This window comes from Lynx rufus, unplaced genomic scaffold, assembly GCF_022079265.1.
Source record: "Lynx rufus isolate CCGP_SWC_20201006 ecotype Redwood Valley unplaced genomic scaffold, mLynRuf1.p SCAF_15, whole genome shotgun sequence".
Taxonomy (NCBI): Eukaryota; Metazoa; Chordata; class Mammalia; order Carnivora; family Felidae; genus Lynx; species Lynx rufus.
In genome coordinates this window covers 45,006,871-45,028,960 of record NW_025814829.1, presented here as the reverse complement: position 1 = coordinate 45,028,960, position 22,090 = coordinate 45,006,871, and the positions used below count along the sequence as shown (strand labels likewise).

General features: G+C 43.8%; 1 protein-coding gene across 2 annotated transcripts in view; it reads right to left on the bottom strand.

Annotated features, from left to right (window-relative positions):
• ASTN1 (astrotactin 1) overlaps nt 1-22,090 on the bottom strand; it is a 300,064-nt gene that overhangs the window by 55,697 nt on the left and 222,277 nt on the right. For both annotated transcript variants that reach the window (XM_047077313.1, XM_047077314.1), the window contains exons 13-16: nt 20,949-21,143; nt 19,451-19,578; nt 12,387-12,491; nt 9,953-10,141 (exon numbers count right to left, since the gene is read on the bottom strand). In XM_047077313.1, coding sequence (XP_046933269.1) covers nt 9,953-10,141; nt 12,387-12,491; nt 19,451-19,578; nt 20,949-21,143 — 617 coding nt within the window. The remainder of the gene's footprint in view (nt 1-9,952; nt 10,142-12,386; nt 12,492-19,450; nt 19,579-20,948; nt 21,144-22,090) is intronic.

Genomic DNA, 22,090 nt, shown 5'->3' with positions numbered 1-22,090 from the left:
GACCTATTACTACGTAAGAAACAGGCACTCATCCCCAAAGACATGAAAACCCCAAGTGATGTCAAGCGTAGATCTTCACATTTGATGTGGAATATCCCTTTGCCTCATCATCTATCTTGTACATTTATTTCCGACATTTTTTTCAGAGATTAAACTATTAGTTGTGGAATGGAGCGCATAACTTAAGATCGAAATCAAAATACTGGTAGATATATGTATTGTGCCTTATGCTTATTTCCCTTGGTCTATACTACCACAGCCAGCCCACATGAGCACTGATCTACATGCTGGATAACACGGGATGGGTTAATATAACACTGTATGTTAACTATACTGGAATTAAAATTTCAAAATAAGGAAGATGGGCTAAACATACCGGTCCTATCTCAGCTTGCTGAATCTAGGAAACAGAACAAGTGTGGCTGGAAGCGGAGCTTCTTCTCTTCATATTCCATCAGAGAATCCAGGCTCCTCTGTTTTCCACAGTCATATTGATCATCAGTCTGATATTTACCAAGTAACTTCATATGCCCTCCTAGAAGCATTATGCTAGAAGCTATGAGAATTTAAAAACAAATTATGGGGGCGCCTGGGTGGCGCAGTCGGTTAAGCGTCCGACTTCAGCCAGGTCACGATCTCGCGGTCCGTGAGTTCGAGCCCCGCGTCAGGCTCTGGGCTGATGGCTCAGAGCCTGGAGCCTGTTTCCGATTCTGTGTCTCCCTCTCTCTCTGCTCCTCCCCCGTTCATGCTCTGTCTCTCTCTGTCCCAAAAATAAATAAACGTTGAAAAAAAAAAATTAAAAAAAAAAAAAACAAATTATGAAGCCTTTGCATTCGCTATTTCCTCTGCCTGGATGGTTCTGTCCCCAGGTCTTTGCATGGCCAGCTCCTTCTTGTCTTTTCCAGGTCTCAGCTCAACTTCACGCCCTTATCATCATCACTGAGGCCTTTCTGTGGCCGCCATCTTCATGAGCCCCCAGTCCTCCAGCCAATCTCTATCACGTCACCTGGTTTCAGTTTCTTTGTAATCTCTCTCTCTCACTGTCTAGAATTATTGCTGTCATTTATTTGTCACCTGCCACTCTCTGTCTCTCTTCAGTAGGATATAAGCTCCACAAAAGCAGGAAAGTTTTCTGTGTCATTCATCATTACATGCCCAGTGCCTAGACCAATGTTTAGATAAATCAGGTGTTGACTAAGTGAATGAATAAGCCCTCTTCCAAGAAGCAATCAATCAAGTTGTGAGGGCAAAGCTTACATGCTTGGAGTAGAAAATAATCCAGAATACTATATAATTAACTACTAAATTGTAGGTATGCACAATATGTCACTATTGTCAGGCCCATAATTATATGAAAGGAATTTGATATCACTACCAGAATTGTCCCATTAACGAAAATGTTAAATGTTAAACTATGTTAAACTATGAAATGTTAAACTATGAAATTCTATAACCATTTATGGATTCTAGAAGAAAAAAACCGGGGCCTCATAAATACTAAATTTAAAAATACCTAGAAAACGCCTGAGATATTAAGATGAGAACAGTGTTGCCTATAGTACAAAGTTTAGAAAAATCAGCTTATCACCTTTCGTCCTGATTACTGGCATGTTTCCAATTCCTTTTAGCACCTGAGGGCTTAGGACTGTTCAATTCTGCACACAAGCCTATCGATCAATGGCTTAATCAGAGAAAAGTCCTGGACCAAAGTGAAAACCATTCAGTCGACACTCCTTATCTGTGACACTCCTCTGTGGGGATGACACCAGGATAGGCCCCTGGAGGCCACCGTGCCATGGCTCCATCATTAAAGCCCTTGCACCGGACAGGACGAACAAGGACGGTGGGGGAGCCCATTCCCTGTTGGGTCTTTGAGACAAGTCTATCACCTTGCTCTTCAAAACGGGTCCTTGGACAGGCAGCATTGGCATCAAGTGAGAGTTGTCAGGACATGCAGAATGTCAGGCCCCACCCCGACCTACCGGATCAGAATTCCCATTTTAACAAGATCCCAGGTGATACATATTGCGCAATAAATTTTGAGAAACACTGCCATATAGGAAAACAAAAAACTGCTGCGGCCACTGTGCCATTGCTCAGGGCCCCCCGAACCCACAACAATCAAAAACTCCAGAAAACTCAAGTGAAAGGCAGGGGATCCACTACGCAGTCTAACGAGGGTTGACATCTGGCCTTGTCGCACTCATCTTAGACCAGTGACCCGGCTTCAATGACGTCCTGGCCCCACCTCCATCTTGTCCACTAAACTTCCCACCTTAATCTCTTCTTGTACCATTGGCAGGCAACATGGCATGCAGCTGCCCACAGTCTGTGTCAGGAGGTGAAGGTGTCCTGACTCTGCCACTTACTAGCTATGTGACTGCATGCAAGTTATTTATTTAAGCTTTCGGAGACTTGGTTTCCTTATCTATAAAATGGGGAGGGTAAGACCTAGGGATTAAATGAGAAAAGTTATATAACATGCTATTTGGCAATATTATTCACAGTGGTGTCTTTCTGCAGCCTAAAGATCCAGTTTACTCTGGACTCTGCATCAGAGCCTAGGGGACTTGAAGATTCAAATTAAACCTCACCCATATGTTTAGGAAAGCTTAGCTCCTTTTCAAAGCCTCTGTTTATGACACCACCAGGCTCAGCTTCAGCAGCACCTTCACCAGGCCGTCTGCCTGGGAAAGCCATAGAACAGCTGTCTCCTCTAAACCTAAATCCCCTCTCTGCTCACTACAGGGCTTTGCGTGGAGCAGGCCCTCAGCAAATGTTTGAGGAACGAATTAATTAATCATTTAAAGAAAATAGCTATATGCCATAATTGCCTTGCCACTTGAGCGCTAACTTCATCGTTGTAAACGTGCAGAAAAAGAGCCTTTGGAACTGGCTTGCAACCTAGGGTTGTAAAGCATAAAGCATTATAGAAACGTCTTTTATTGCTCTTTGTTGGATTTCTATGTCGCGTCCTGAACTTAATCAGGTTTTCATGCCATTTACCACGATTATGTACGTGAGCCTGCAAAGTGCACCAGCGTCACGTGTCCCACCCTGGGTCTCTGCTGACCAGCACTCACAGACCAGGATCAGAAGGCTGGCGGCCGATCCAGCTATTGTTTCTGCTTCAGCCATGGCAGACATCTGTTCATTATTCTGGGGAAAGGGACCAGCTGAGTCTGTCTCGGGCCCTATCCACCCAAAAACAAATCGACGGAAAGTGGAAAACATGGCATCCTGTGTGGTAAAAACACAATGCCATGTAGGTGGTTTACTTTTCTTCCTTTGACTCTCATCTGACTTCAGACTTGGAGCTAGAGAGTCACCTTACTCTCCACCCCACCCCCACCCCCAATACAACCCTCAGCTCCGTATCATGGAAGAAGAAGAAGCTGTTCTTCTTAGCTTTCCCCACGGAGAGGAGGCAACTGGCTAGAAACAAATAAACAACAAAAATTCAGTGGATTATGGACTAGAAAGTGCAGCAGACAGGAAGAGTTTCCTAACTCCCACCTGTCAACCCAGATAACCCCACTGATGTGCATGCACCAAAGGCAATGGCAAGAAAAGATGATGACAAAGGTCAGATCTTAAGTGACAATGGAAGTGGTATTGGAAAAGGAAAGGAAGAAAGCCCTGAGGAAATCCGCTCCCGAATGGAGTATTAAAAAGAAAAAAAAGAAAAGAGAAAGAAAGAAAGAAAGAAAGAAAGAAAATGTACTGGGTGTGTCAGGTGGAGGATGAAAATTAAGCTCTTGGAAGTTCTTATTTGAAGAAGATTCAATGTTTTCTTTTTCTTCTCTTTTCTTTCTTTCCTTTTGTCATTTCTCCAGAATCTACAGTTCTGTAACTCTTTACTGGTTTCTTTTGAAGTATGAACAAAATAAAGGATTCATTCCTTCAAAAACAGCGGATGCTAATTATATGCCAGGCACTGCGTCAGGGATGCAGAGTCAAATACCAATAGGAAATGATGACATTGTTTCGCGCTTCCTCCCAGACTTCTATCCCAAGTTCAGCTCTCTGTAGATACAACTGTACGTTTTGTTTTGTTTTGTTTTTTAAGTTACCTTTGTAAGTCTCCGCTCCACGGTAACACAAACTTTTCAGAATGTATTTTTTGCCATGTGTTAAAAGAGTTTTATTGTAAAAGTGGCACATGCTTGTGGCACTGGGTGGCTCAGTCAGTTAAGCGTCTGACTTCAGCTCATGGGTTCAAGCCCTGTATCGAGCTCTGTGCTGACAGCTCAGAGCCTGGAGCCTGCTCCGGATTCTGGGTCTCCCTCTCTCTCTCTGCCCCTTCCCTGTTCATGCTCTGTCTCTCTCAAAAATAAATAAACATTAAAAAAGTGGCACGTGCTTATTGTGGGAAAAGCAATACAGAATTTTTTAGTACAAAAAATAAAAGTCTCTACCCCATAGCCCTAATCTTGGAGCAAACAGATAATGTGTGTATACACACACACACACACACACACACACACACACACACACACACAGAGCTATTCTGAGATTATATACATATGTTTCTCTCTCTATAGGTATATATATACATAGACATACTGCATACACATATACATATTTAGTGACAGATTAGAAGATTATACATATATATTTATATAGTGTGTATTGGCATATATTTATATGTATTATTTTTAAAATGGATGAGACCCTAATATATCTACTCTTCTGCGATTTGCTTTGTTCACTTGCAAATGGCTACGGATGGAACCTCTCTGGATGGATAGACAGTAAACTAGCAACAGTTGCCTGGCTGCCTCTGGGGTGTGGAACTGGAACACTGGGAACTAAGAGTGGGAGGAAGATTTATTTTTCACTTTATTCTGTTTTATACGTTTTGGATTTTTTAAATAAATAATCTTTTTAAACCAAAAAGAGAGAGAGAGAGAGAAACAGGGTAAGTGCTGTGCCATCCATTATCGCGGGAGACAGTCCTACAGGGAAATGGCCACACAGAGAAATGCGAAGAGTGCTGCCGGGGGGATAGGATAGGATACAAGGGGCTTTAAGAGGCAGCAAAGAACTCCACCCAGAGTATCTGGGAAGGGGTGGTGGGAGGGGTGGCAGGTGACCTTCCGTCAGCTGGGAGAGCAGGAAGGAGGGGATGGTGGAATGGAGGTGGAACAGAGGACCAGGTGAGACAGGCAGCACATGCCCACAGGCTCAGAAGCGTGGAAAAGGCTCCAAGCCCTCTTCCAAACCCTGACCCTGGACCCAGAGTTGGGGCCTGAGCCTGGGACTGGGTATCACTTAATTGCAAATGGCAATTTATAGAGCTGGAGAGGGCAATTAAAAAACAAAAGCAAGAAACAGAATTCAGAGCCGGAAAGACTCATTTGCTGATCCTAAGGGGCTAAGGAGAGAGGGAGATCCTTCCAGAAATTAGACAACTGAACGGACACCTGGGAAAGGAGAAAAACAGAGAGCCCCAAGAGGAGACAAGACAGGGACCCAAGAGAAAATTTCTGAGTGAGACAGAAACTTATCTAGGGCCTTGGACTGGGGCAGGGAGGGAGCCTCTAAAGCCTTTCACTGTCTGGAAGCAAATGCAAGGGTTTGGGATTGAGAGCGAGCAGCCTTGTTATCATCAGAGTGGAGGATACTTGGGGCATGGAATGGTCAGTGATGCAGCAGCTGCAGAGGGCAGAGATGTAGCAGGCTGGAAAGGGCTCCCAAAGAAGCCTAGGGCCTGATCCCCGGAACTTGTGACTGTCACCTGTGAATGGCAAGAGGGACTTTGCTGATATGCTTAAATTAAGACTCTTGAGATAGGAAGATTATCCTGGATTATCTGCATGGGCCCAATGTAATCCAAAGGGTCCTTACAAGAAAGAAGAAGCAGGGGGCGCCTGGGTGGCTCAGTCGGTTGAGCGCCCATGATCTCACGGTTTGTGGGTTCGAGCCCCGCGTCGGGCTCTGGGCTGACAGCTCAGAGCCTGGAGCCTACTTCATATTCTATGTCTCCCTCTCTCTCTGTCCCTCTCCTGCTTGTGCTCTGTCTCTCTCTTTCTCAAAAATAAAAAATAAACATAAAAAAATTAAAAAAAAAAAGAAGTAGCAGGTAGGAGTCCTGGCAGACAGCCAGGTGACTCAGAGATTGGAGTGACACATCTTAAAGATGGAGACGGCCAGAAACCAGGGAATACAGTGGTCTTGAGAAGCTGGAAGGGGCAAGGAAGGAATTCTCCCCTGGAGCCTCCGGAAGGAGCCACCTTATTGATACCTTTAGTTTGGCCTATTGACACTGTGTTCGAACCTCTGGCCCCCAGAATAGTCAGGGAATAAATTTATGTTGTTTTAAGCCACTTAGTTTGTGATTTGTTATCGCAGCCCAAGGGAACTAATACCAGGAGTGAGGTCATGCTCACGTTGAGAAGGCAGCCAGGGGTGAGTGAACAGCTTCAAGCTGAAGAGTCTCATGATTAAGTGGCATTTTAAGAAGATAACAGTATGATGTTGAGTGGACTAGAGTGGAAGGAAACTGAAGAAAAGGAGACACGTGAGGACGCAATTTCAGTTTTTCTTATGAGAGCTGATACCATAAGCTCATACGGCTTCGAGACATGGACAGGAGAACCTACACCTGTTGAAGAAGTATTTGGGTGGTAAGAAGAACAGAACTTTGTAAATGAGTGAGTGTGGAGGACGGAGGAGAGCATCTAGACATACTCCCCACTTTGCATTTTGACCCATTGTTGCAGTGCACAAATCTACTAGTGGGTACAGAGAAAAGAGATGGTGACCGCTGAGGTCCCTAGAGCATATATCCAGGTAGAAATGCTCAACACTCAAGGGCAAGGTTTCAAAATCTCAGAGATGTAGGCTAAGGTAGACACAGAAGAGAATCACCCAGCAACGGGGAAGAAGAGATGAACATTAAAGATGAAATTCTGGAAAACAAGCAAGATGTAAATAATTTCTTCAGAGGAGGAAGGGGAGAAAGGCTGAGAAACAAAGGCCAAAGATTTATGAAGAGAATCTAGAGGGAACAGAATCAGGGACTTGAACGGAAGAGAGAATTTTCAAGATGACAGACCTGGTCAAGAGGGACAAATTCTTCAGTTGACATAGATAAAACGGTCACCGAATGGAAAAGTAAACCTCTGACTGAGAAGCCCTTGATTTCCTTCTCCGCTATTTCTGTAGGGTGACAGGGATTGAAAGCAAATAATAATAATCTGAAGAGTCAAAAAAGAAGCTGAGGAAGAAGAGAAGGGATATATAAACTACTCACTCAACATCTGGTAGTCCTTATTTGCTCTGTAAAAAAAAAAAAAATTAGGATACGCTAATCCTGAACAATAAGTGGGAGTTTATTTTTCACAGGTTTCAGTCAGACTTATTGAAAGACAGATACTCCTCAATATTGGTGTGGCCACACCATGTAGCGGTAGTGTGACAAATAGGTGCGTGATGAATGAAAGGCTGGCTTCTGAGGATCTGGCCAAAAATATCCATCTGTGAGTTTCCGTCAGCCAGGCAGAACTAGAGCACTTTGCATGTCTATAATAAAACCCACTTGGAAAGCTGCCGCGTAAGAAGGGCTTTTCCTACCATTCCCACAGCCGCAGCCACCGCCATCACCACCCGCTGTCACCATAACTGCCTCCATCACCACTAACAACAACCACAGTAAACAACTGTTGGAGACTTACCATGTGCCCGGCTCTGTGTCAGACCCTGAGGATTTAAAGTTGAATAAGGCATGACACCTACCTTTGAGAAACTGTGCAGTGATCTGTACAGAGAAGAGGGCAGTCTTTATTCTAATGTCTGACCTGAGAAAGCTGTTCACATAAAGAGGGACGTGTAAGGATCCATACACTCTCGGAGCTGGGAGGAACCACAGAGGGCATTACAGGAGAGGTCCGGGCCGTTAACTGACGAAGCAAAAGTCACCTGACGAATTTTAGAGACCCAACCCTTAAGTCCTATGCATTTTCCATTTCGTTTCACTCCTAATAAATCTCCTTTCTTATTCAATCTGTGAGTAATTTTAGGCATCTGATCACAGGCGCAAAAGTGAGCAATAGAGAATCCCTTTCCACTAGAAGGTTTTGAAAGTTAGAGTGGACAAGAACATATAATCAAGGGACTCGAGTCCAAGAAGATGGCACTTTTATGTCATGGTAGGTCCAGGCCTCTCAGAACACTCGTCACCCCTAGCGTATAAATCCCATCCTGGAGCAACCCTCTCAGAGTGCAGAAAAGTGGAAGAAAATCTTCCTTCGTTTTACGTATTTATAAGTCTTCATCGGGAGCATCCTTCTTTTGGAAGAAAAGGAAATTAGTCCCTACGGAGGAGAAAAATATTTAAGAGTAGCAAGCAGACCAAACAATAAAAGAGATAAACTCTATGACGCAGAGGTAAGACTTGGGAGGGGGGTGGTACCCATGGATAACTGAGAGATATCAAAGTAGACATACAAAAATGTTTGAATATCTTCTAGATCAATAACAGGCAAGGTATTGTATACATAATACTTGTGAGAAGTAGAGTCACCAGTTGGACTGTGACAAAATGAACTTGAGAATGGCTTGAGATCAAGATGGGAAGGCGTAGTGCCAAGGTCATGGATACACCTCCCTCCTGGGCTCAGGGTTTAACTTCAAGGACATTGCAGTGCTCGGGATAGAAGCAAAGAACAGAACCAGGAATACAGGGGGGAAGGTCAGGCTCATTTCCCTGTAGTCACAGAACCTAGCCAACCCTGAACCACTGGCAAACAGAAGCAGGGGAGGAATTAGCCTTTTGGTTCAATCATTAGGCTCTGGCATAGAAATGTAAGAAAGCTTTGCCAGCTGGAACTGGTCTTATCTACATTTGCTTACATGACACTCCTTTCTTGGCAAATTGGAACAGAACAGTATTAGGAGACTGAAGTTTGAAAGGATACTAGAAGCCTGTGATTATGTCCTTGGGTTTAGAGGAATCAGGGCTTGGAGGGAAATGCCTGCAACAACTGGGAGCCCAGACACAAGCCTCTTACTGCTTCTGGAAGAAAAGGATGAGCCGGAAGAGAGGCCCTCATGCTTCTGCTACCCATCAAGTGAGACAAAACAGAAATTTCTATGGAGCTCAGAGAGTGAAGAGCATCTCAGCCATGGGGGCACATTTTCCCAGTCCAGCACTGCTGACACAGGGGTCCCCTCATTTCAGAGGGACTCTTGATCATTAAATCTTAGGACGACTTACTTCTTGAGTTTCCATTGCACTAATTTCATGGCTTGCCCTTTAGCAACTCGCACATCTATAACTCGGCCTCATCAGAATGCCATGAGGCTAAGCTCGGAAGAAATTCCACGAGTGGCGATTCTACATCAGTCTTGGTTGATCAGAATACATTATTTGCCAGCCAGTACTCCTCCCATACCAGAAGGTGAATTCAAAAGGTTTGAATAACTCCAATTTCTTATACTTACTTGGACAGAATACTAACCGGCTATCCAAGAGTAGACAAGGATTTATCTGTACGGCTGTTGTTCAGAGCTTTATAAACACTTGAGCCAATGGAGATTTCCTCTTAGCACAAATCAGTGGGGAAAAAATGGGCCTAAAGATAGGGCAGGATGGGGTGAGAAGCAGAAAGTGGTGGAGACTGCGACACTCTCTTGCTCCTCCCACATTTCATGAGAACAGTCGAATACTTTGTTTGCCCTTGCCATGAATGCACAGGGACTGGTAAATACCCTTAGTGGACTCTTTTCATGGTAACTCACAAAGTGACCATACAGTTTTGACCCCATCCTGTATCTAAAGTTTCCCCAAACATCCCAACCCTGGCAATTTTAAGGATGGGCGCAGAGCATCAAGACAGTATCTGAATTAGTCCTCTGCCAACAGACTCCTTTATTTTGGTCCCATGATTTGCACCTAGACAGCCGTACCTGCAAGGGTGTAGAAGATGCTGGTGAGCACATCACTCACCTTTGCTGATGTCTTCATATTCCAGCCAGAGTCGCCGCTGCACCTGCTTGTTTGGGTACCAGATGGAACAGGACTCCTCAAAGCCGTAGATAGCTTCCTGGATGTAGTGGTTGCCAAACTGGTCCAAAAGGGCCACAAAATCCCCACGAGACGTAGCTCCATCCAGGGAGTGGAGCGCATTGCTGAGGGCTACAGAGAAACATCACCCAAAAGTAAGAGTGAGGTCTCACAGGGTGGGGAGCATCTGGATTCCCAGGCCACTCAGCCTCAAAAGCGGAAGTACCTCTGTGGCCCAAAGTGATGCTGGAGAGCTGGCTGAGGTATCAGGTGAACTTCTCCAGTTAGCTACGTCAGACACTTTAGTCCCTAAATGAGTGTCTTTTCAAGGCAGTTGGTTATGCTGTTAGCTTCATGCAGGCATTACATTGCCAAATCTAACGCCCTGCTTCAGTCAATCTTGGGTTTTCTTTTTCAAATCACAAGTCATGACATCAAATTAATTTAGTGAGCTCAAATAATAGCATTAAAAAAAAAAAAAGAATAGCATAGTCTAAAATAGAAACACAAATACCAGCGAAGAACATTTCACATCGTAAGATGATGTACTGTTTCATGAAACTTCTTTTGTGCGTATGTGGGGGTGTGCATATGCACAAGGTCGCAGTGTAAAAAAATGTCTTCTAACTGTGGGTAATGACCAAAAGTGTTTTTGGAGACAGAATATTGCCTTCAGACACAGACATTGGTAACAGGAAGATAATGGAAGAAGAGGAGTAAGGAAAGTCCCTAATACACTATTCATATTTATTTCAGAAAATCAAAAGTGTACAAACAGGGAAATAGCAAATGGAGGAAAGGATCTGTTCCCCCCCGCCCACCCTCCTCCCCAGCCACATCTCCACAGATTCGTTTTCCCTGTTTAGGAGAATTACACCTGTCAGAAAGAGAGCCCACAACAAATTTTCCAAACCCAATGCCTTCTGAACCTGGCCAGCTTTAGTCTGACTTCCTCTGTACACACCTGTGTCCTAACAGGACAAGGCCGAGCCCGGCCCAGGCTCAAGACCCTTAGTGCAGAAGTCCACATCACCTGTGCTGCCACCTGTGGCTTTGAAAGGCATGTGGCAACAGAGATGTCCCCCTGTTAACCCTTGATGTGCACAGCACCTGTGCTGGCTGCAAAGTCAGCACGTGAACAGGCCAAATTCTCTACTGCTACATTTCCCGAGAAGGAAGAGCAGCTTAGTTCTTTCAAGGATTTTCTGTACCAGCAGAGTTTACTTCAGGAAGATTTCCCATCCCAATCCCTTCCTGCCAAGAACTCTTTCACGTTAAAATAAACAAAGTTCTGGGCCCCCTTGTGTCCTATGGACATGTTCTACATCCTTAATGCAGTTTCTTTCCCTAGACGTAAAGCTTTACTTCCGTGAGGATATGGCTCATTTCCTCTTTATGCTTCTCTACCTGTCCCCTACCTTTTACGTCTCTCCTGTTGGCGCTAAGACTCTGCCTTTCTGTTATTGACCCAAAGGTCTCTCCTTGTCTTGTCCTCCTGTGCCAACAATGTCATCTGGCTCCAGTTACCTTTCCACCCAACACAGAGAAACAAGACCCTATGGCATAAACTTCACATCTGGCATGTTCTTTAGGTAGCTTCGGAGAAAGAATGCGAGTAACGTTCTCCTGGTCCCAGGGGATGACGTGGAATGGAGGTGCGCACCTGTATTAAGGCCTTGTCTGTAGCAGTTTTCCCATCTGCAAATCACACATTCAAATAGCTTAAGTGCTAGGAAAAACTTGATTCAAGGCATTGACCGCTAAAGTGTCAAGAAACTTGTACGAGCACCTCACTGTTGTGTTTTGGCTCAATTTGTCCTGAGTTTTGGAATTCACTACTCCTTAACTTATTAGATAGCTCTCTCTGTTATCTATCATCTGTCTATCTTTTGCTCACCTGCTAGTATTTCGTGACCATAAAAGCTGTTTTCTATCCCCTCTCCCACATCCTCCTCTTTCTTGCTCTTTTGCCCTTATTTCTTTCATTGTCTGAAAACTCTAAGTCATGCTCTTTGCATGTGGACGGTTTTATTCTGTCAATTTCTACAAAGTCTGCTTTTGAACATCCTCTCTCTACACTGTGTGACCCCAGGAAGAATGATAAAGTAGGTGTTTATCTTCAGCGGTTCCTGCCTTGCCCTTCCCATCTCTTCTTCGGTCCATGATAAAATGTGCAATAATTTAATCTATACTTAGACAAGGATCTGATTCCAGGGGCTTGTCCTTAAGGGTGAATCTGAGTGAATAGGTTATGTATCTCGCTGAAGTGGCTACATTTTAGACTGCTTCTTCAACAATGGGATAAAAGGCTTGTGCCCTTGGAAAGAATTCTAAGCCCCGGGAGCCAGTGGGACGGACGGCTTGCTGCGGTGCTCACCCTGAGAGACGGCCACTTGGTTGAGTTTGATGTGGTACATCACAGACCGGACCTTCCAGTGCTGCAGCACAGGGTATCCAGACACCTCACTGAAGTTCACCATGCCTAGGGGTAGAGGAGACGCGGGCTCAGTGTGTGCAATTGATTCACAGGTCCCAAGTCTACTAGGTTAGCAGGTGTCATTGTGAGAGAATGAGAAAGCATTCTTTGATGGAGAGAATTTCTGGAATCACAGTGACAACAGCTATCATTTTCTGAACCCTTACTCTGTGGCAGACATTTTGCTAAGCACTCTGCATGTATAAAGTCACTTGATTGTCACCAGACAGGTGTTATTATCTGCGTTTTATAAATGCAGAAACTGAAGCTCAGAGAGGGTGTCTGCATAAGGGCCCTAGGCCACCAGCTAGAGCCAGGGTGGAGATCCAGATGTCTCTGAGGCAGGGTGGTGCTCTTAACCGTTCTTTTTTTTTTTTTTTAATGTTTATTTTTGAGAGAGAATGAGAAACGCAGAGTATGAGTGGAGGAGGGTCACAGAGAGAAGGGGAGACACAGGATCCGAAGCAGGCTCCAGGCTCTAAGCTGTCAGCACAGAGCCCGACACGGGGCTCGAACTCATGAACTGTGAGATCATGACCTGAGCCGACGTCGGATGCCCAACCGACTGAGCCACCCAGGTGCTCCTGTTCTTAACCGTTCTACTACAATATTCCCTGAGTAAATTTATATGAAACGCTAGGCTTACTGTAACACACCAGATTTTCACTCTCTTTAATAGCTGCAGTAATTGACTCAGCTCACGTACCTGATAACATTGATTTTTCTGTCCCATTTAACTGATTTGTGTTCAGTATTTAAGTTTTAATTACTCTGAAGCTGATAATGCTTATTTCTTCTTCACCAGGAGGGACAGGGTCAGCGTGACTAAGTCATTAAGGGGCAGGGTGGCCCTGTATTGAGTGCCATCTATGTGCCAGACAGTATGACAGACACTTTATTTGTGGTCTCCCTTTTTACCAATGGGAGAACTGAGGCTCTGAGAAGCCAAGGCACTTGTCCAAAGTCATTCTCAATAAGCACATCCTTGTAGGTGCTTAGAGAAGATAAAACAGGCTATTCTTGCCTGAGCACCTTGGAGAAGGAGGGGCACCCTATTTGAATTCCAGTCATTATGATACATATAAAACTCTACAGAAACAAAATAATTATGCTATAAGAAATTTAAAAAAAAACACCACGCTAAGTTGAGAAAACCAATTTTAGCTTCATTTCTATGCCTAATATCTGCTGTGTGTGTAAGTTATAGGAATAAATATATATGTATATGCGTATGTGATATGTGCATATACATATATGTACATAATGTACATATACATTTATGTACATATATGTATATGCGTACCACACACGCATATACGTATATGTACATAAATATAATGGCAATATGTATAGAAAATTTAGATAGATAGTGTGTTTTAATATAATGTGTATAAATGTAATGGCGGTAATACATACGCAGTGAGTTACCCTACCATTTTGACCCATGCTTCCGTGAGGTGAAATCAACTAATTTAATACATAAACTGGATGAAGAGGGGGTGGGATTAATTAGCTGCTTGTCAACTCTGGTCAAATTGGCTGAGTGACTACCAAATTTCCATTTCTGTGTGAATCATACAAGAATAATTATTGGTGAGGCAAAAAGAAAAAAAGGTCAGAAGGGGCACTTAATGAATCAATTGCTTAAATTTCATGTCAGGCCATCAAAGATAAGTTACTTGAAGCTAAAAGAAGGTTTTCTGTACTTTTTTTTTCTTTCAAATGTTCTTCTTTCAGGGCATTAAGCTTGGTGACAACAGTCATACTTTGGCTTTTAACCTTTATGTTAATTTTATTTTTAGTTTTAGTTTTTAAAGTTTATTTATTTATTTTGAGAGAGTTAGAGACAGCATGAGCAGGGGAGGGGCAGAGAACGAGGGAGAGAGAGAATCTCAAGCAGGCTCCATTGCTGTCAGCGGGGCTCGAACCCACGAGGCCGTGAGATCATGACCTGAACTGAAACCAAGAGCTGGACGCTTAACCGACAGAGTCACTCGAGCACCACCCCTTTATGTTAATTTTAAAGGCATATAAATGAAATTCTAACTTTACAGGATTAACATCCCAGTCACATACCTCAAAGGCACATTTCGGTAGAGCACAAAACGTGCGCTCTTTGTAGAACTATTGTACGTAACGCGCGTTCTCTAGTTACGTCAGCTCACTAGCTTGCGGTTATTTCAAAAAGACTATTAATAAAAAAGTGAGCAAGTCCAATCAATGAAGCCTTTTCAGTATATTGGAAAACATTCCCTTTAATGGAGCTGCTTCCTGATGGGAAAAGGAACAGGCAGGACATGCAGTTCTAACACTGGCCATGTTGCTAGAGGGGCCCCTGGCTGAGTTCCTCTCTGGCGACCTAGCTGGGGGATCTTTTGGCTGCTGGAGGTTTCATCTGTAAAGGCAGAGGCTTAGCAGAGGCGATCTATTGCTTCCTTTTCAATCCTGAGATTCCAACCAGCTGTGTGACTTTGGGATGGGCAAATCCTAGGTTTCCACTCTCCTATCTGAAAAGTGGCGATAATGGTATTCATCTCGCCTGCTTTACAGGTGAGCTGCCTGAACCCAGTAAAGTTATGGGTATAAAGGTATGTTGGGATAAGATAAAGTATTATACACACACGCGGCTTCTATAATGTTGTCTTCTGCCTCATCACCCCTAATTGTATAAGCTTGACATTTCTTTACAGATGCTTTTATTATAAATTCCTAGGCTTTAGTTCAGAACAACAGAGGAAAGAAAATTACAGCAGGGATGTCAGGGGTTAGGAAGGGGTAACAGTGTCCCATATTCACTCAGGATGAGCCAAGTTCACTGTCACTTAGCTGTCACTTAGCTGCTGAACAACAATCCTACTGAATGCATTTCGGCTCCACCATGATCAGGAGACAGTTACGGAACTGTCAGTGCTTGGGAGGTGTTATTTTGTGCCTGCATGTGGATAATATGTCCATTAGTTAGGAAGAAAGGGGTATTTTAAAGTATATGCTTTCTAGCCGGGTCATAGGATTCTTTCTCAGTGTGCCCTTGACATGCAGTCAATTCTAGTTTTTTATTTTATGTTATGTTATGTTATGTTATGTTATGTTATGTTATGTTATGTTATTTTGTTTTATTTTATTTTATTTTATTTTATTTTATTTTTATTTTTGTTATTTGGGACACATCTCTCAATGACTCTTTTTTTCAAAAAAAATATCTGACTATGTTTTCTTTAGAAAGAACACACTTTCCCCTATCTATGCTTGAAAAAAGGAATGACTGAATTGATTTATGTACAATCAAGAAAGAAAGAAAGAAATGAAGAAAAGATGGAAGGAAGAAATAAGGAAGGAAGGAAGGAAGGAAGGAAGGAAGGAAGGAAGGAAGGGAGGGAGGGAAGGAGGGAGGGAGGGAGGGAGGGAAGAAACAAGGAAGGAAGGAAGATTGGTTTCTCCTGTTATTTTATTTGAAATGTCAGGGAAATGTATTCTGCCCAGAAGTTTTAAAAGTCTGTTTCCTTCAGATGAACCCGAAGAAGTTCCAAAAAGATCAGAGCTCTAAATCTTTACGCAGGTTTAATAATTATGGCACCCACTGGCCCATAAATGTAACCAGCAGCCTCCTCTCCCTCCTTGGTCTGCCTCTGGTTTCTTCTTTTTCTCAACTGAGAGACTCAAAATACAGACAGGCATTGGCCAGACCATATATAAAAATAGAACTCCGACCCCTAATCTGCAGCAAAAAGCTCAGGAAACCAAACTATTATCTACAGTAAGCACCCCAAGAAGCTAGTCTACTGTCTATAAATCAGACTTCTAGAAGTCAGACCACTATATCTGTCAACCAGTCCAGGAAGCCAAACGATAAGCCCTGTAAAAAGTGGCCCAACATGACCAGGACTTGACTGATACCTGACAGCGTTCCTATCTTTGCTGTTGCTCCCAACTTAGGTCCGACCTACGTGCCCCTAAACATCTACCTGGAATGCCTCACTCCCAGGTAGTTGGCCCACCCTCATACCAAAAGCGTCCAACCTGGGCCCTCCCTTCTTTCCTCTGCAGCTTTCCTACTCCTCTGTCAGCCCTTCAGTCTTGGCCAAAATGCAAGTGACAGCGGCTAAGTCTCTTGCTATAGCAAGCTCTGAATAAACAGCCTTCACCTGTTTTAATTTGGCTGCTCTTCATTTATTTCCACACAACTTACAACACAAAAAAGGCTGGCAAAGCTCAGGGTTCTCAACTCTTACATTTTTTTACTTTTTTAAATGTTTGCTTTATTTATTTTTGAAAGAGAGAGAGGGAGAGCGCATGAGCAGGGGAGGGGCAGAGAGAGAGAAGGAGACACAGAACCTGAAGCAGGTTCCAGGCTCTGAGCTATCAGCACAGAGCCCGATGCGGAGCTCAAACTCATGAGCTGTGAGATCATGACCTGAGCCGAAGCTGGATGCTGAACTGAGCCACCCATGTGTTCCGTGACGAAGAGGGAAGCGTTCAGCAAGATAAAGCACAAAAATCAATTATTTTCCAGTATGTTCTTCCAACCAATATTCTGAAAGATGGAAATGGCTATTAGGTGTAAAACGTTCTCTAGTTAAACAGGTTTGGGAATTGCTGGGTTAAGTGAGGCAGAAGGGATTTCATTGCTACAGGGCTTCTTGGGACCTGCTCTCTCTATGCTAAGGAGTTGCAAATTGCTGAGAGGTAGATACTATAGTCTTTCTAAACAATATTTCAAGGAAGGACCTATTTATAGTAGAGCACTGGTTTTTCATGAAAAAACACCACCATGCTTGTAAATGCTGATATTGAAGCTTCTGAAGATCACTTTAGCTCTAAAATCTTCTAAGCTTGTAGGTTTATGGGCATTATAACCTATAATAGCACCTAGGGCAACATGATATGATATTCTCTATGTGACTCTCAGGAAAGATACGATTAAAATGTTACCAGAACTAGAAAGTTAATATAGGAGACATTTGGTCAAACGTCTCTTGAATTCTTCTAGTCATTCTGGGCTTTTAAAAAAGCAAGATTGAACCTTTGTGCAACAAATGTTAGACTTCACTCTCTCAAGGCCATGACAAGTGTAAATGATCTATATGGACATCCTTCTACTCCTTTTATGTCCACTATGCCAGACTAGGAGAGGCCCAAGGGTACAGAAGGGAAAGAAGTTTCTGTTGTGGATGAGGAGTGGGCTTGGATTTGTTCCTCATTCCCACAGACGTAGAGTCGAACGTGCTCTTCTGATGTTTCTCAGATCTCTCCTCACTCCTCCAAAAATGCCTCAGGTGGTATCCAGGACTCCTCTCTGTCCTCCCAGCCTAGTGACTGAAGCAAAGTCTCCTCACCTCCACAATAAACTACTACACATGAAGTCTCGGTGGACCTTTAAACGGGAGACAGGTTTCTTTGGTGTGGAACCTGTCCTGTTTCTGTGTGTCATTGTACCCCTCTCTTTCCGGGCATTTTACACACACACATGGGAAGTATTGCTCAGCAAGTGACACGGAAATGAGAAAACCGGACTGCCTACCACTAGACACGGAGCACCAGGAATATTCTACCCACTTTACAAATATGAATTTATTTACTCCTTGTATCCATTCCATAGGGAAGACATTTTTCTATTCATTTTCACAGGTAAAAATATCGAGGCACAGAGAAGGTAGGTAACTTGTCCGAGATCACACAGCCAGGGAAGGGTTGAGCCCAGCTGCCAGGCTCCAGAGCCTACGTTATTAATTGCTACGCAATGCTCCCTCAGACAGACCTACTTCTAATCTGGTTCAGGTCTAAAATAAAGTTTGGACCATAAGGTCATGAACTTGATATCTTGAAAAGGTTTGCCCTCAGCACAATCCATTCTTCAGAAGAGGGAAGAAAAAGGAGAGAAAGGTATTGGATGGGGGAGACACAGAACGAGGAAGCGAGAAGAATAATGGAGACTTGAGCACAGCAGCAGTGTAACTGAGCTCACATCCAGCTTTATAGCAAGTGATGCTGAGTTCCTGGTCGGCCGTCCCTTAGGGGTCCACTGGACTTTTGAAGTGTCTTCTTCAGTCCAGGATGTGTTAACAGGGTAGGTCTCCAGAGGCCCAAAATGGAGGAGCATTCCCTGAGGTTCCTGCCTCTTCCAATCAACCCATACTTTAGTTCCATAATGAGCCCAGGGGAAGAATGCCAGCGGGCTCAAAACAGCATTGAGGGCCATCATCCCCAACTTAGGATGAGGCCCGTGAGCCCCCCAGAGACTGCACTGCCTCAAATCACACAGCTAGAAAGAAAGAGCTGTGACTCAAAGCCAGGGTCATTCGACAACAAAACTCTACCATTTTCTCCTCCCTCGTGCTGGTCCATAAGTACCTGCCAGGGAACCCAGCGGCCCCAGTGACAGATATCCTAGGCTATGGTAGCCATCCACCTTCTCTCTGACTTCACTTTCTCGAATCCACCGAGACCTCTAAACCATTACATACCTGCTATGCCATTTGTTTTCAAAGCAACCCAATGAGACTCGCAGGGAAAAGTACTAACACTACCATTTTGCAGATGATTATATAAAAACATTGGCAATTTTACTGACAAATAATCCTACCAGTGTTTCAGGATTAAGTTCTTATTGTTTATTATGGAAATTACTCACTAGTTTCTCTTTTTTTTAATTTTTTTTAAACATTTTTTTTCATTTCTGAGAGACAGAGAGAGGCAGAGTGCAAGCAGGGGAGGGGCAGAGAGAGGGAGACACAGAATCCGAAGCAGGCTCCAGGCTTTGAGCCATCAGCACAGAGCCCGATGCGGGGCTCGAGCTCACAGAACACGAGATCATGACCTGAGCTGAAGTCAGACACTCAACCAACTGGGCCACCCAGGTGCCCTGGCTGGTTTCAAAACCAAAATAAGTGAGGTCAAGAGTCTTGATTTTATGAAACCATCAGGAGCTGCCTGCTTTTTGCCAGTTGAGTGGGGCAGGACATACTCACCAGTCAGGAAGTCGGGGTCAGGGGTGGGCTCCGAGATTTCCTCCAGGCACTGATTCTCCAGGGGAACAGTGGCCACCACAAGACCATCTGGCAGTTGCTGGTCTAAACCCCGAGCAAAGTTGTTTTGCCTGGAAATAGAATAGATGGTCATTTCTGAGTGTTAAGGTGAATCCCACTTCTTGGTGGGCAATCTAGATCTCAACCTACAATAAAAAAATTCTTCCTAGACCAAAAGGCTTCCCTCCTCCTGAACCCCACTTGCTGGACATGTCTGGAGTAGGACAGGGTGTGAGAGGTAGGGTGAGGGCCAGAACAGACGAGACATAAATCAGCTGAAAAGGTTATTCAGAAGATAGAGAACATTCTTCCCTTCCTCCCATCCCAGGCCCTACCTCCTGATCCACACTCCCCAAGATCTGGGCATACACAGTCTTATTTCTAGACTACAGAGAAGATTCCAGCCACCACAAGATTAGTTATGACATCTCACTGCTTGCCATTGGCAAATGAAGTCCCAGCCTATAAGGGGAAAAGTCTACTGTCTGTAACAGAAAAAGCAACTGATTCCAAGAACTGGCTTGGGTATTTACTCTTGGTTTGCTCATAAGGGTCCAGGCCTAGGATGTTACCGATTACTGGTCCATCTTATAACATTCTCCTCCTCCTCCTCCCCTTCATCATCATCATTGTCTCCTGGGAAGCATGGGCTCTGAGGAAGATGTATTCTAACAGCCTAAGACAGACTAGGAACAGGGGTCAAATGGAGAATCTCCAAGAAGTATTCTAAATCAATGTCTTCAAATATTTTGCTCTCAGGACCCCTTTGTAGTTTTAAAAGTAAATGAAGGCCCCACATAGATTTTGTTTGTTTGGATTTTATCTGTCAATATTTACCATATTAGAAATTGAAAGAGAAATTTTTGTAATATGTATTAATCCATCTAAAAATGAACACATTGTGAAAAATGATGAGGGGAGTGGCATTACTTTATATTTTTTGCAAATTTCTTTTGCAGCTGGCTTCTCTCCTCCCCATGCAACTTACTGTAATGTACTGTTAGGGTTGAAGTGAATGAGGAAAATCCATTCTCTCTGTAGTTGGGAGAGGCAGGACCTTGTATAGCTCCTGAAAGGATCTCAGGGACCCTCAGGATCCTTGGGCCATACTTGAGGACTACTATTCTAGACTGACTCACACACTGATTCTTCCACTCAGAGCAAATCAGAACATGAGGATTCTCTGGTGGCTCCCATGGGAAATCTGCAGTCCCTGCCTGGGCAAGACAGAAATTTATTTAACACTTTTTTTCACCCTGAGGAAGCACGGTTCCCAGATTCTGGAAAGAGGAGAAGACCACGGGAGAGAACACAACCTGTCCTTTTAGGATGCCGTTCCCCTTGCTCTAAGATACAAAGCTTTATGCTGACTTTAAAGCTCTTCAAGGAAGAAGACCCACCAATGGCGCCGAATAATCAGTTCTATAGACATGAGAATCACCTGAATGTTCCTTTCAGCACTTGCCCAGCAGCGACTTCCTTGGAATGGTTGTTGTAACCAAAGAACATTTCCCCAAAGAGGGTCTGGTTCATGGGAAGCTCCCTGCTTTCCCCACAGTCACCGCCCTCTGGGCAGGTCTCCGCGATGAGCTGGCAAGAGCGTCCATCCACACCAAGCTTGTAATCCTCGATGCACCTACCATGGTGGAAAACTCAAGATAAAAAGCTGTTCCATCAATGAGATATGCAGTCAACTCAACCCAACAGATTGGGAAGAAACACCTCTGGGAGAGTGCTGGGTGGTAAAGATTATGAGTATCCCAGGTTCATTTTGGTCCCTTTAGAACTCAGTTTCTTAAGCCTACAAACCGAGTCTCCTTCCATTATGTGATCATACAGAAACTCTCACCTTTCCTCTGCAGACAAGTGCTTTCAGAGCTTTGGAATGCTTCCTTCTCTAAGTATATCCTCTCCCAAATAGATCAGGGGAAGAGTCACAGGCCATAAGCTTGTAAGCGGGTTACCACATTGAAATCTGAGATATTCTAGAACCTTTCTCCAGAACCATCAGTGTGGCCAGACCCTGCATTTGTTTGGAGGGTAATTAGGCAGCAAAAGGAATGACACTGGGCTTAAGAAATTAATAACCTTCTCATCTGGTCCTGTGACAAGTCAACTAGGAAATTAGAAAGATCGATCATCTTCCGACTGTGTTCTGGGTGAATGTATCCAAACACAAGATCGTCCCATGTTAAACTCCCCCTCCATTCCGAGTAGCCTTCCTGAACTAAATAGACGCTAGGGCACGATGTGTGAACACCTCCTTGGCGTCCCTCCCCATTAAACATGTACAGTTACTCTAACGGAAGAGCAGTACTGATGTTGGTAAATATGGCTCAGTGACCCAGCAGTCATTAATGGGACCTTATTTGTAGTTATACTGAGAAAAATGTAATTTGTTCAAGGACTACTTTGATAAACCCATCATTTAAAAAGCAGATTAATTTAATGTGGGTTTCTCCTTAAAATATACCGGATTTAGAATTTATAGATGTTCGTGACATGAAAACACATCATTTATCACTATCTATGGTAATTTTCGTAACAAGATAAAGACCTCTCTTCTATATGGAGGAACAAATA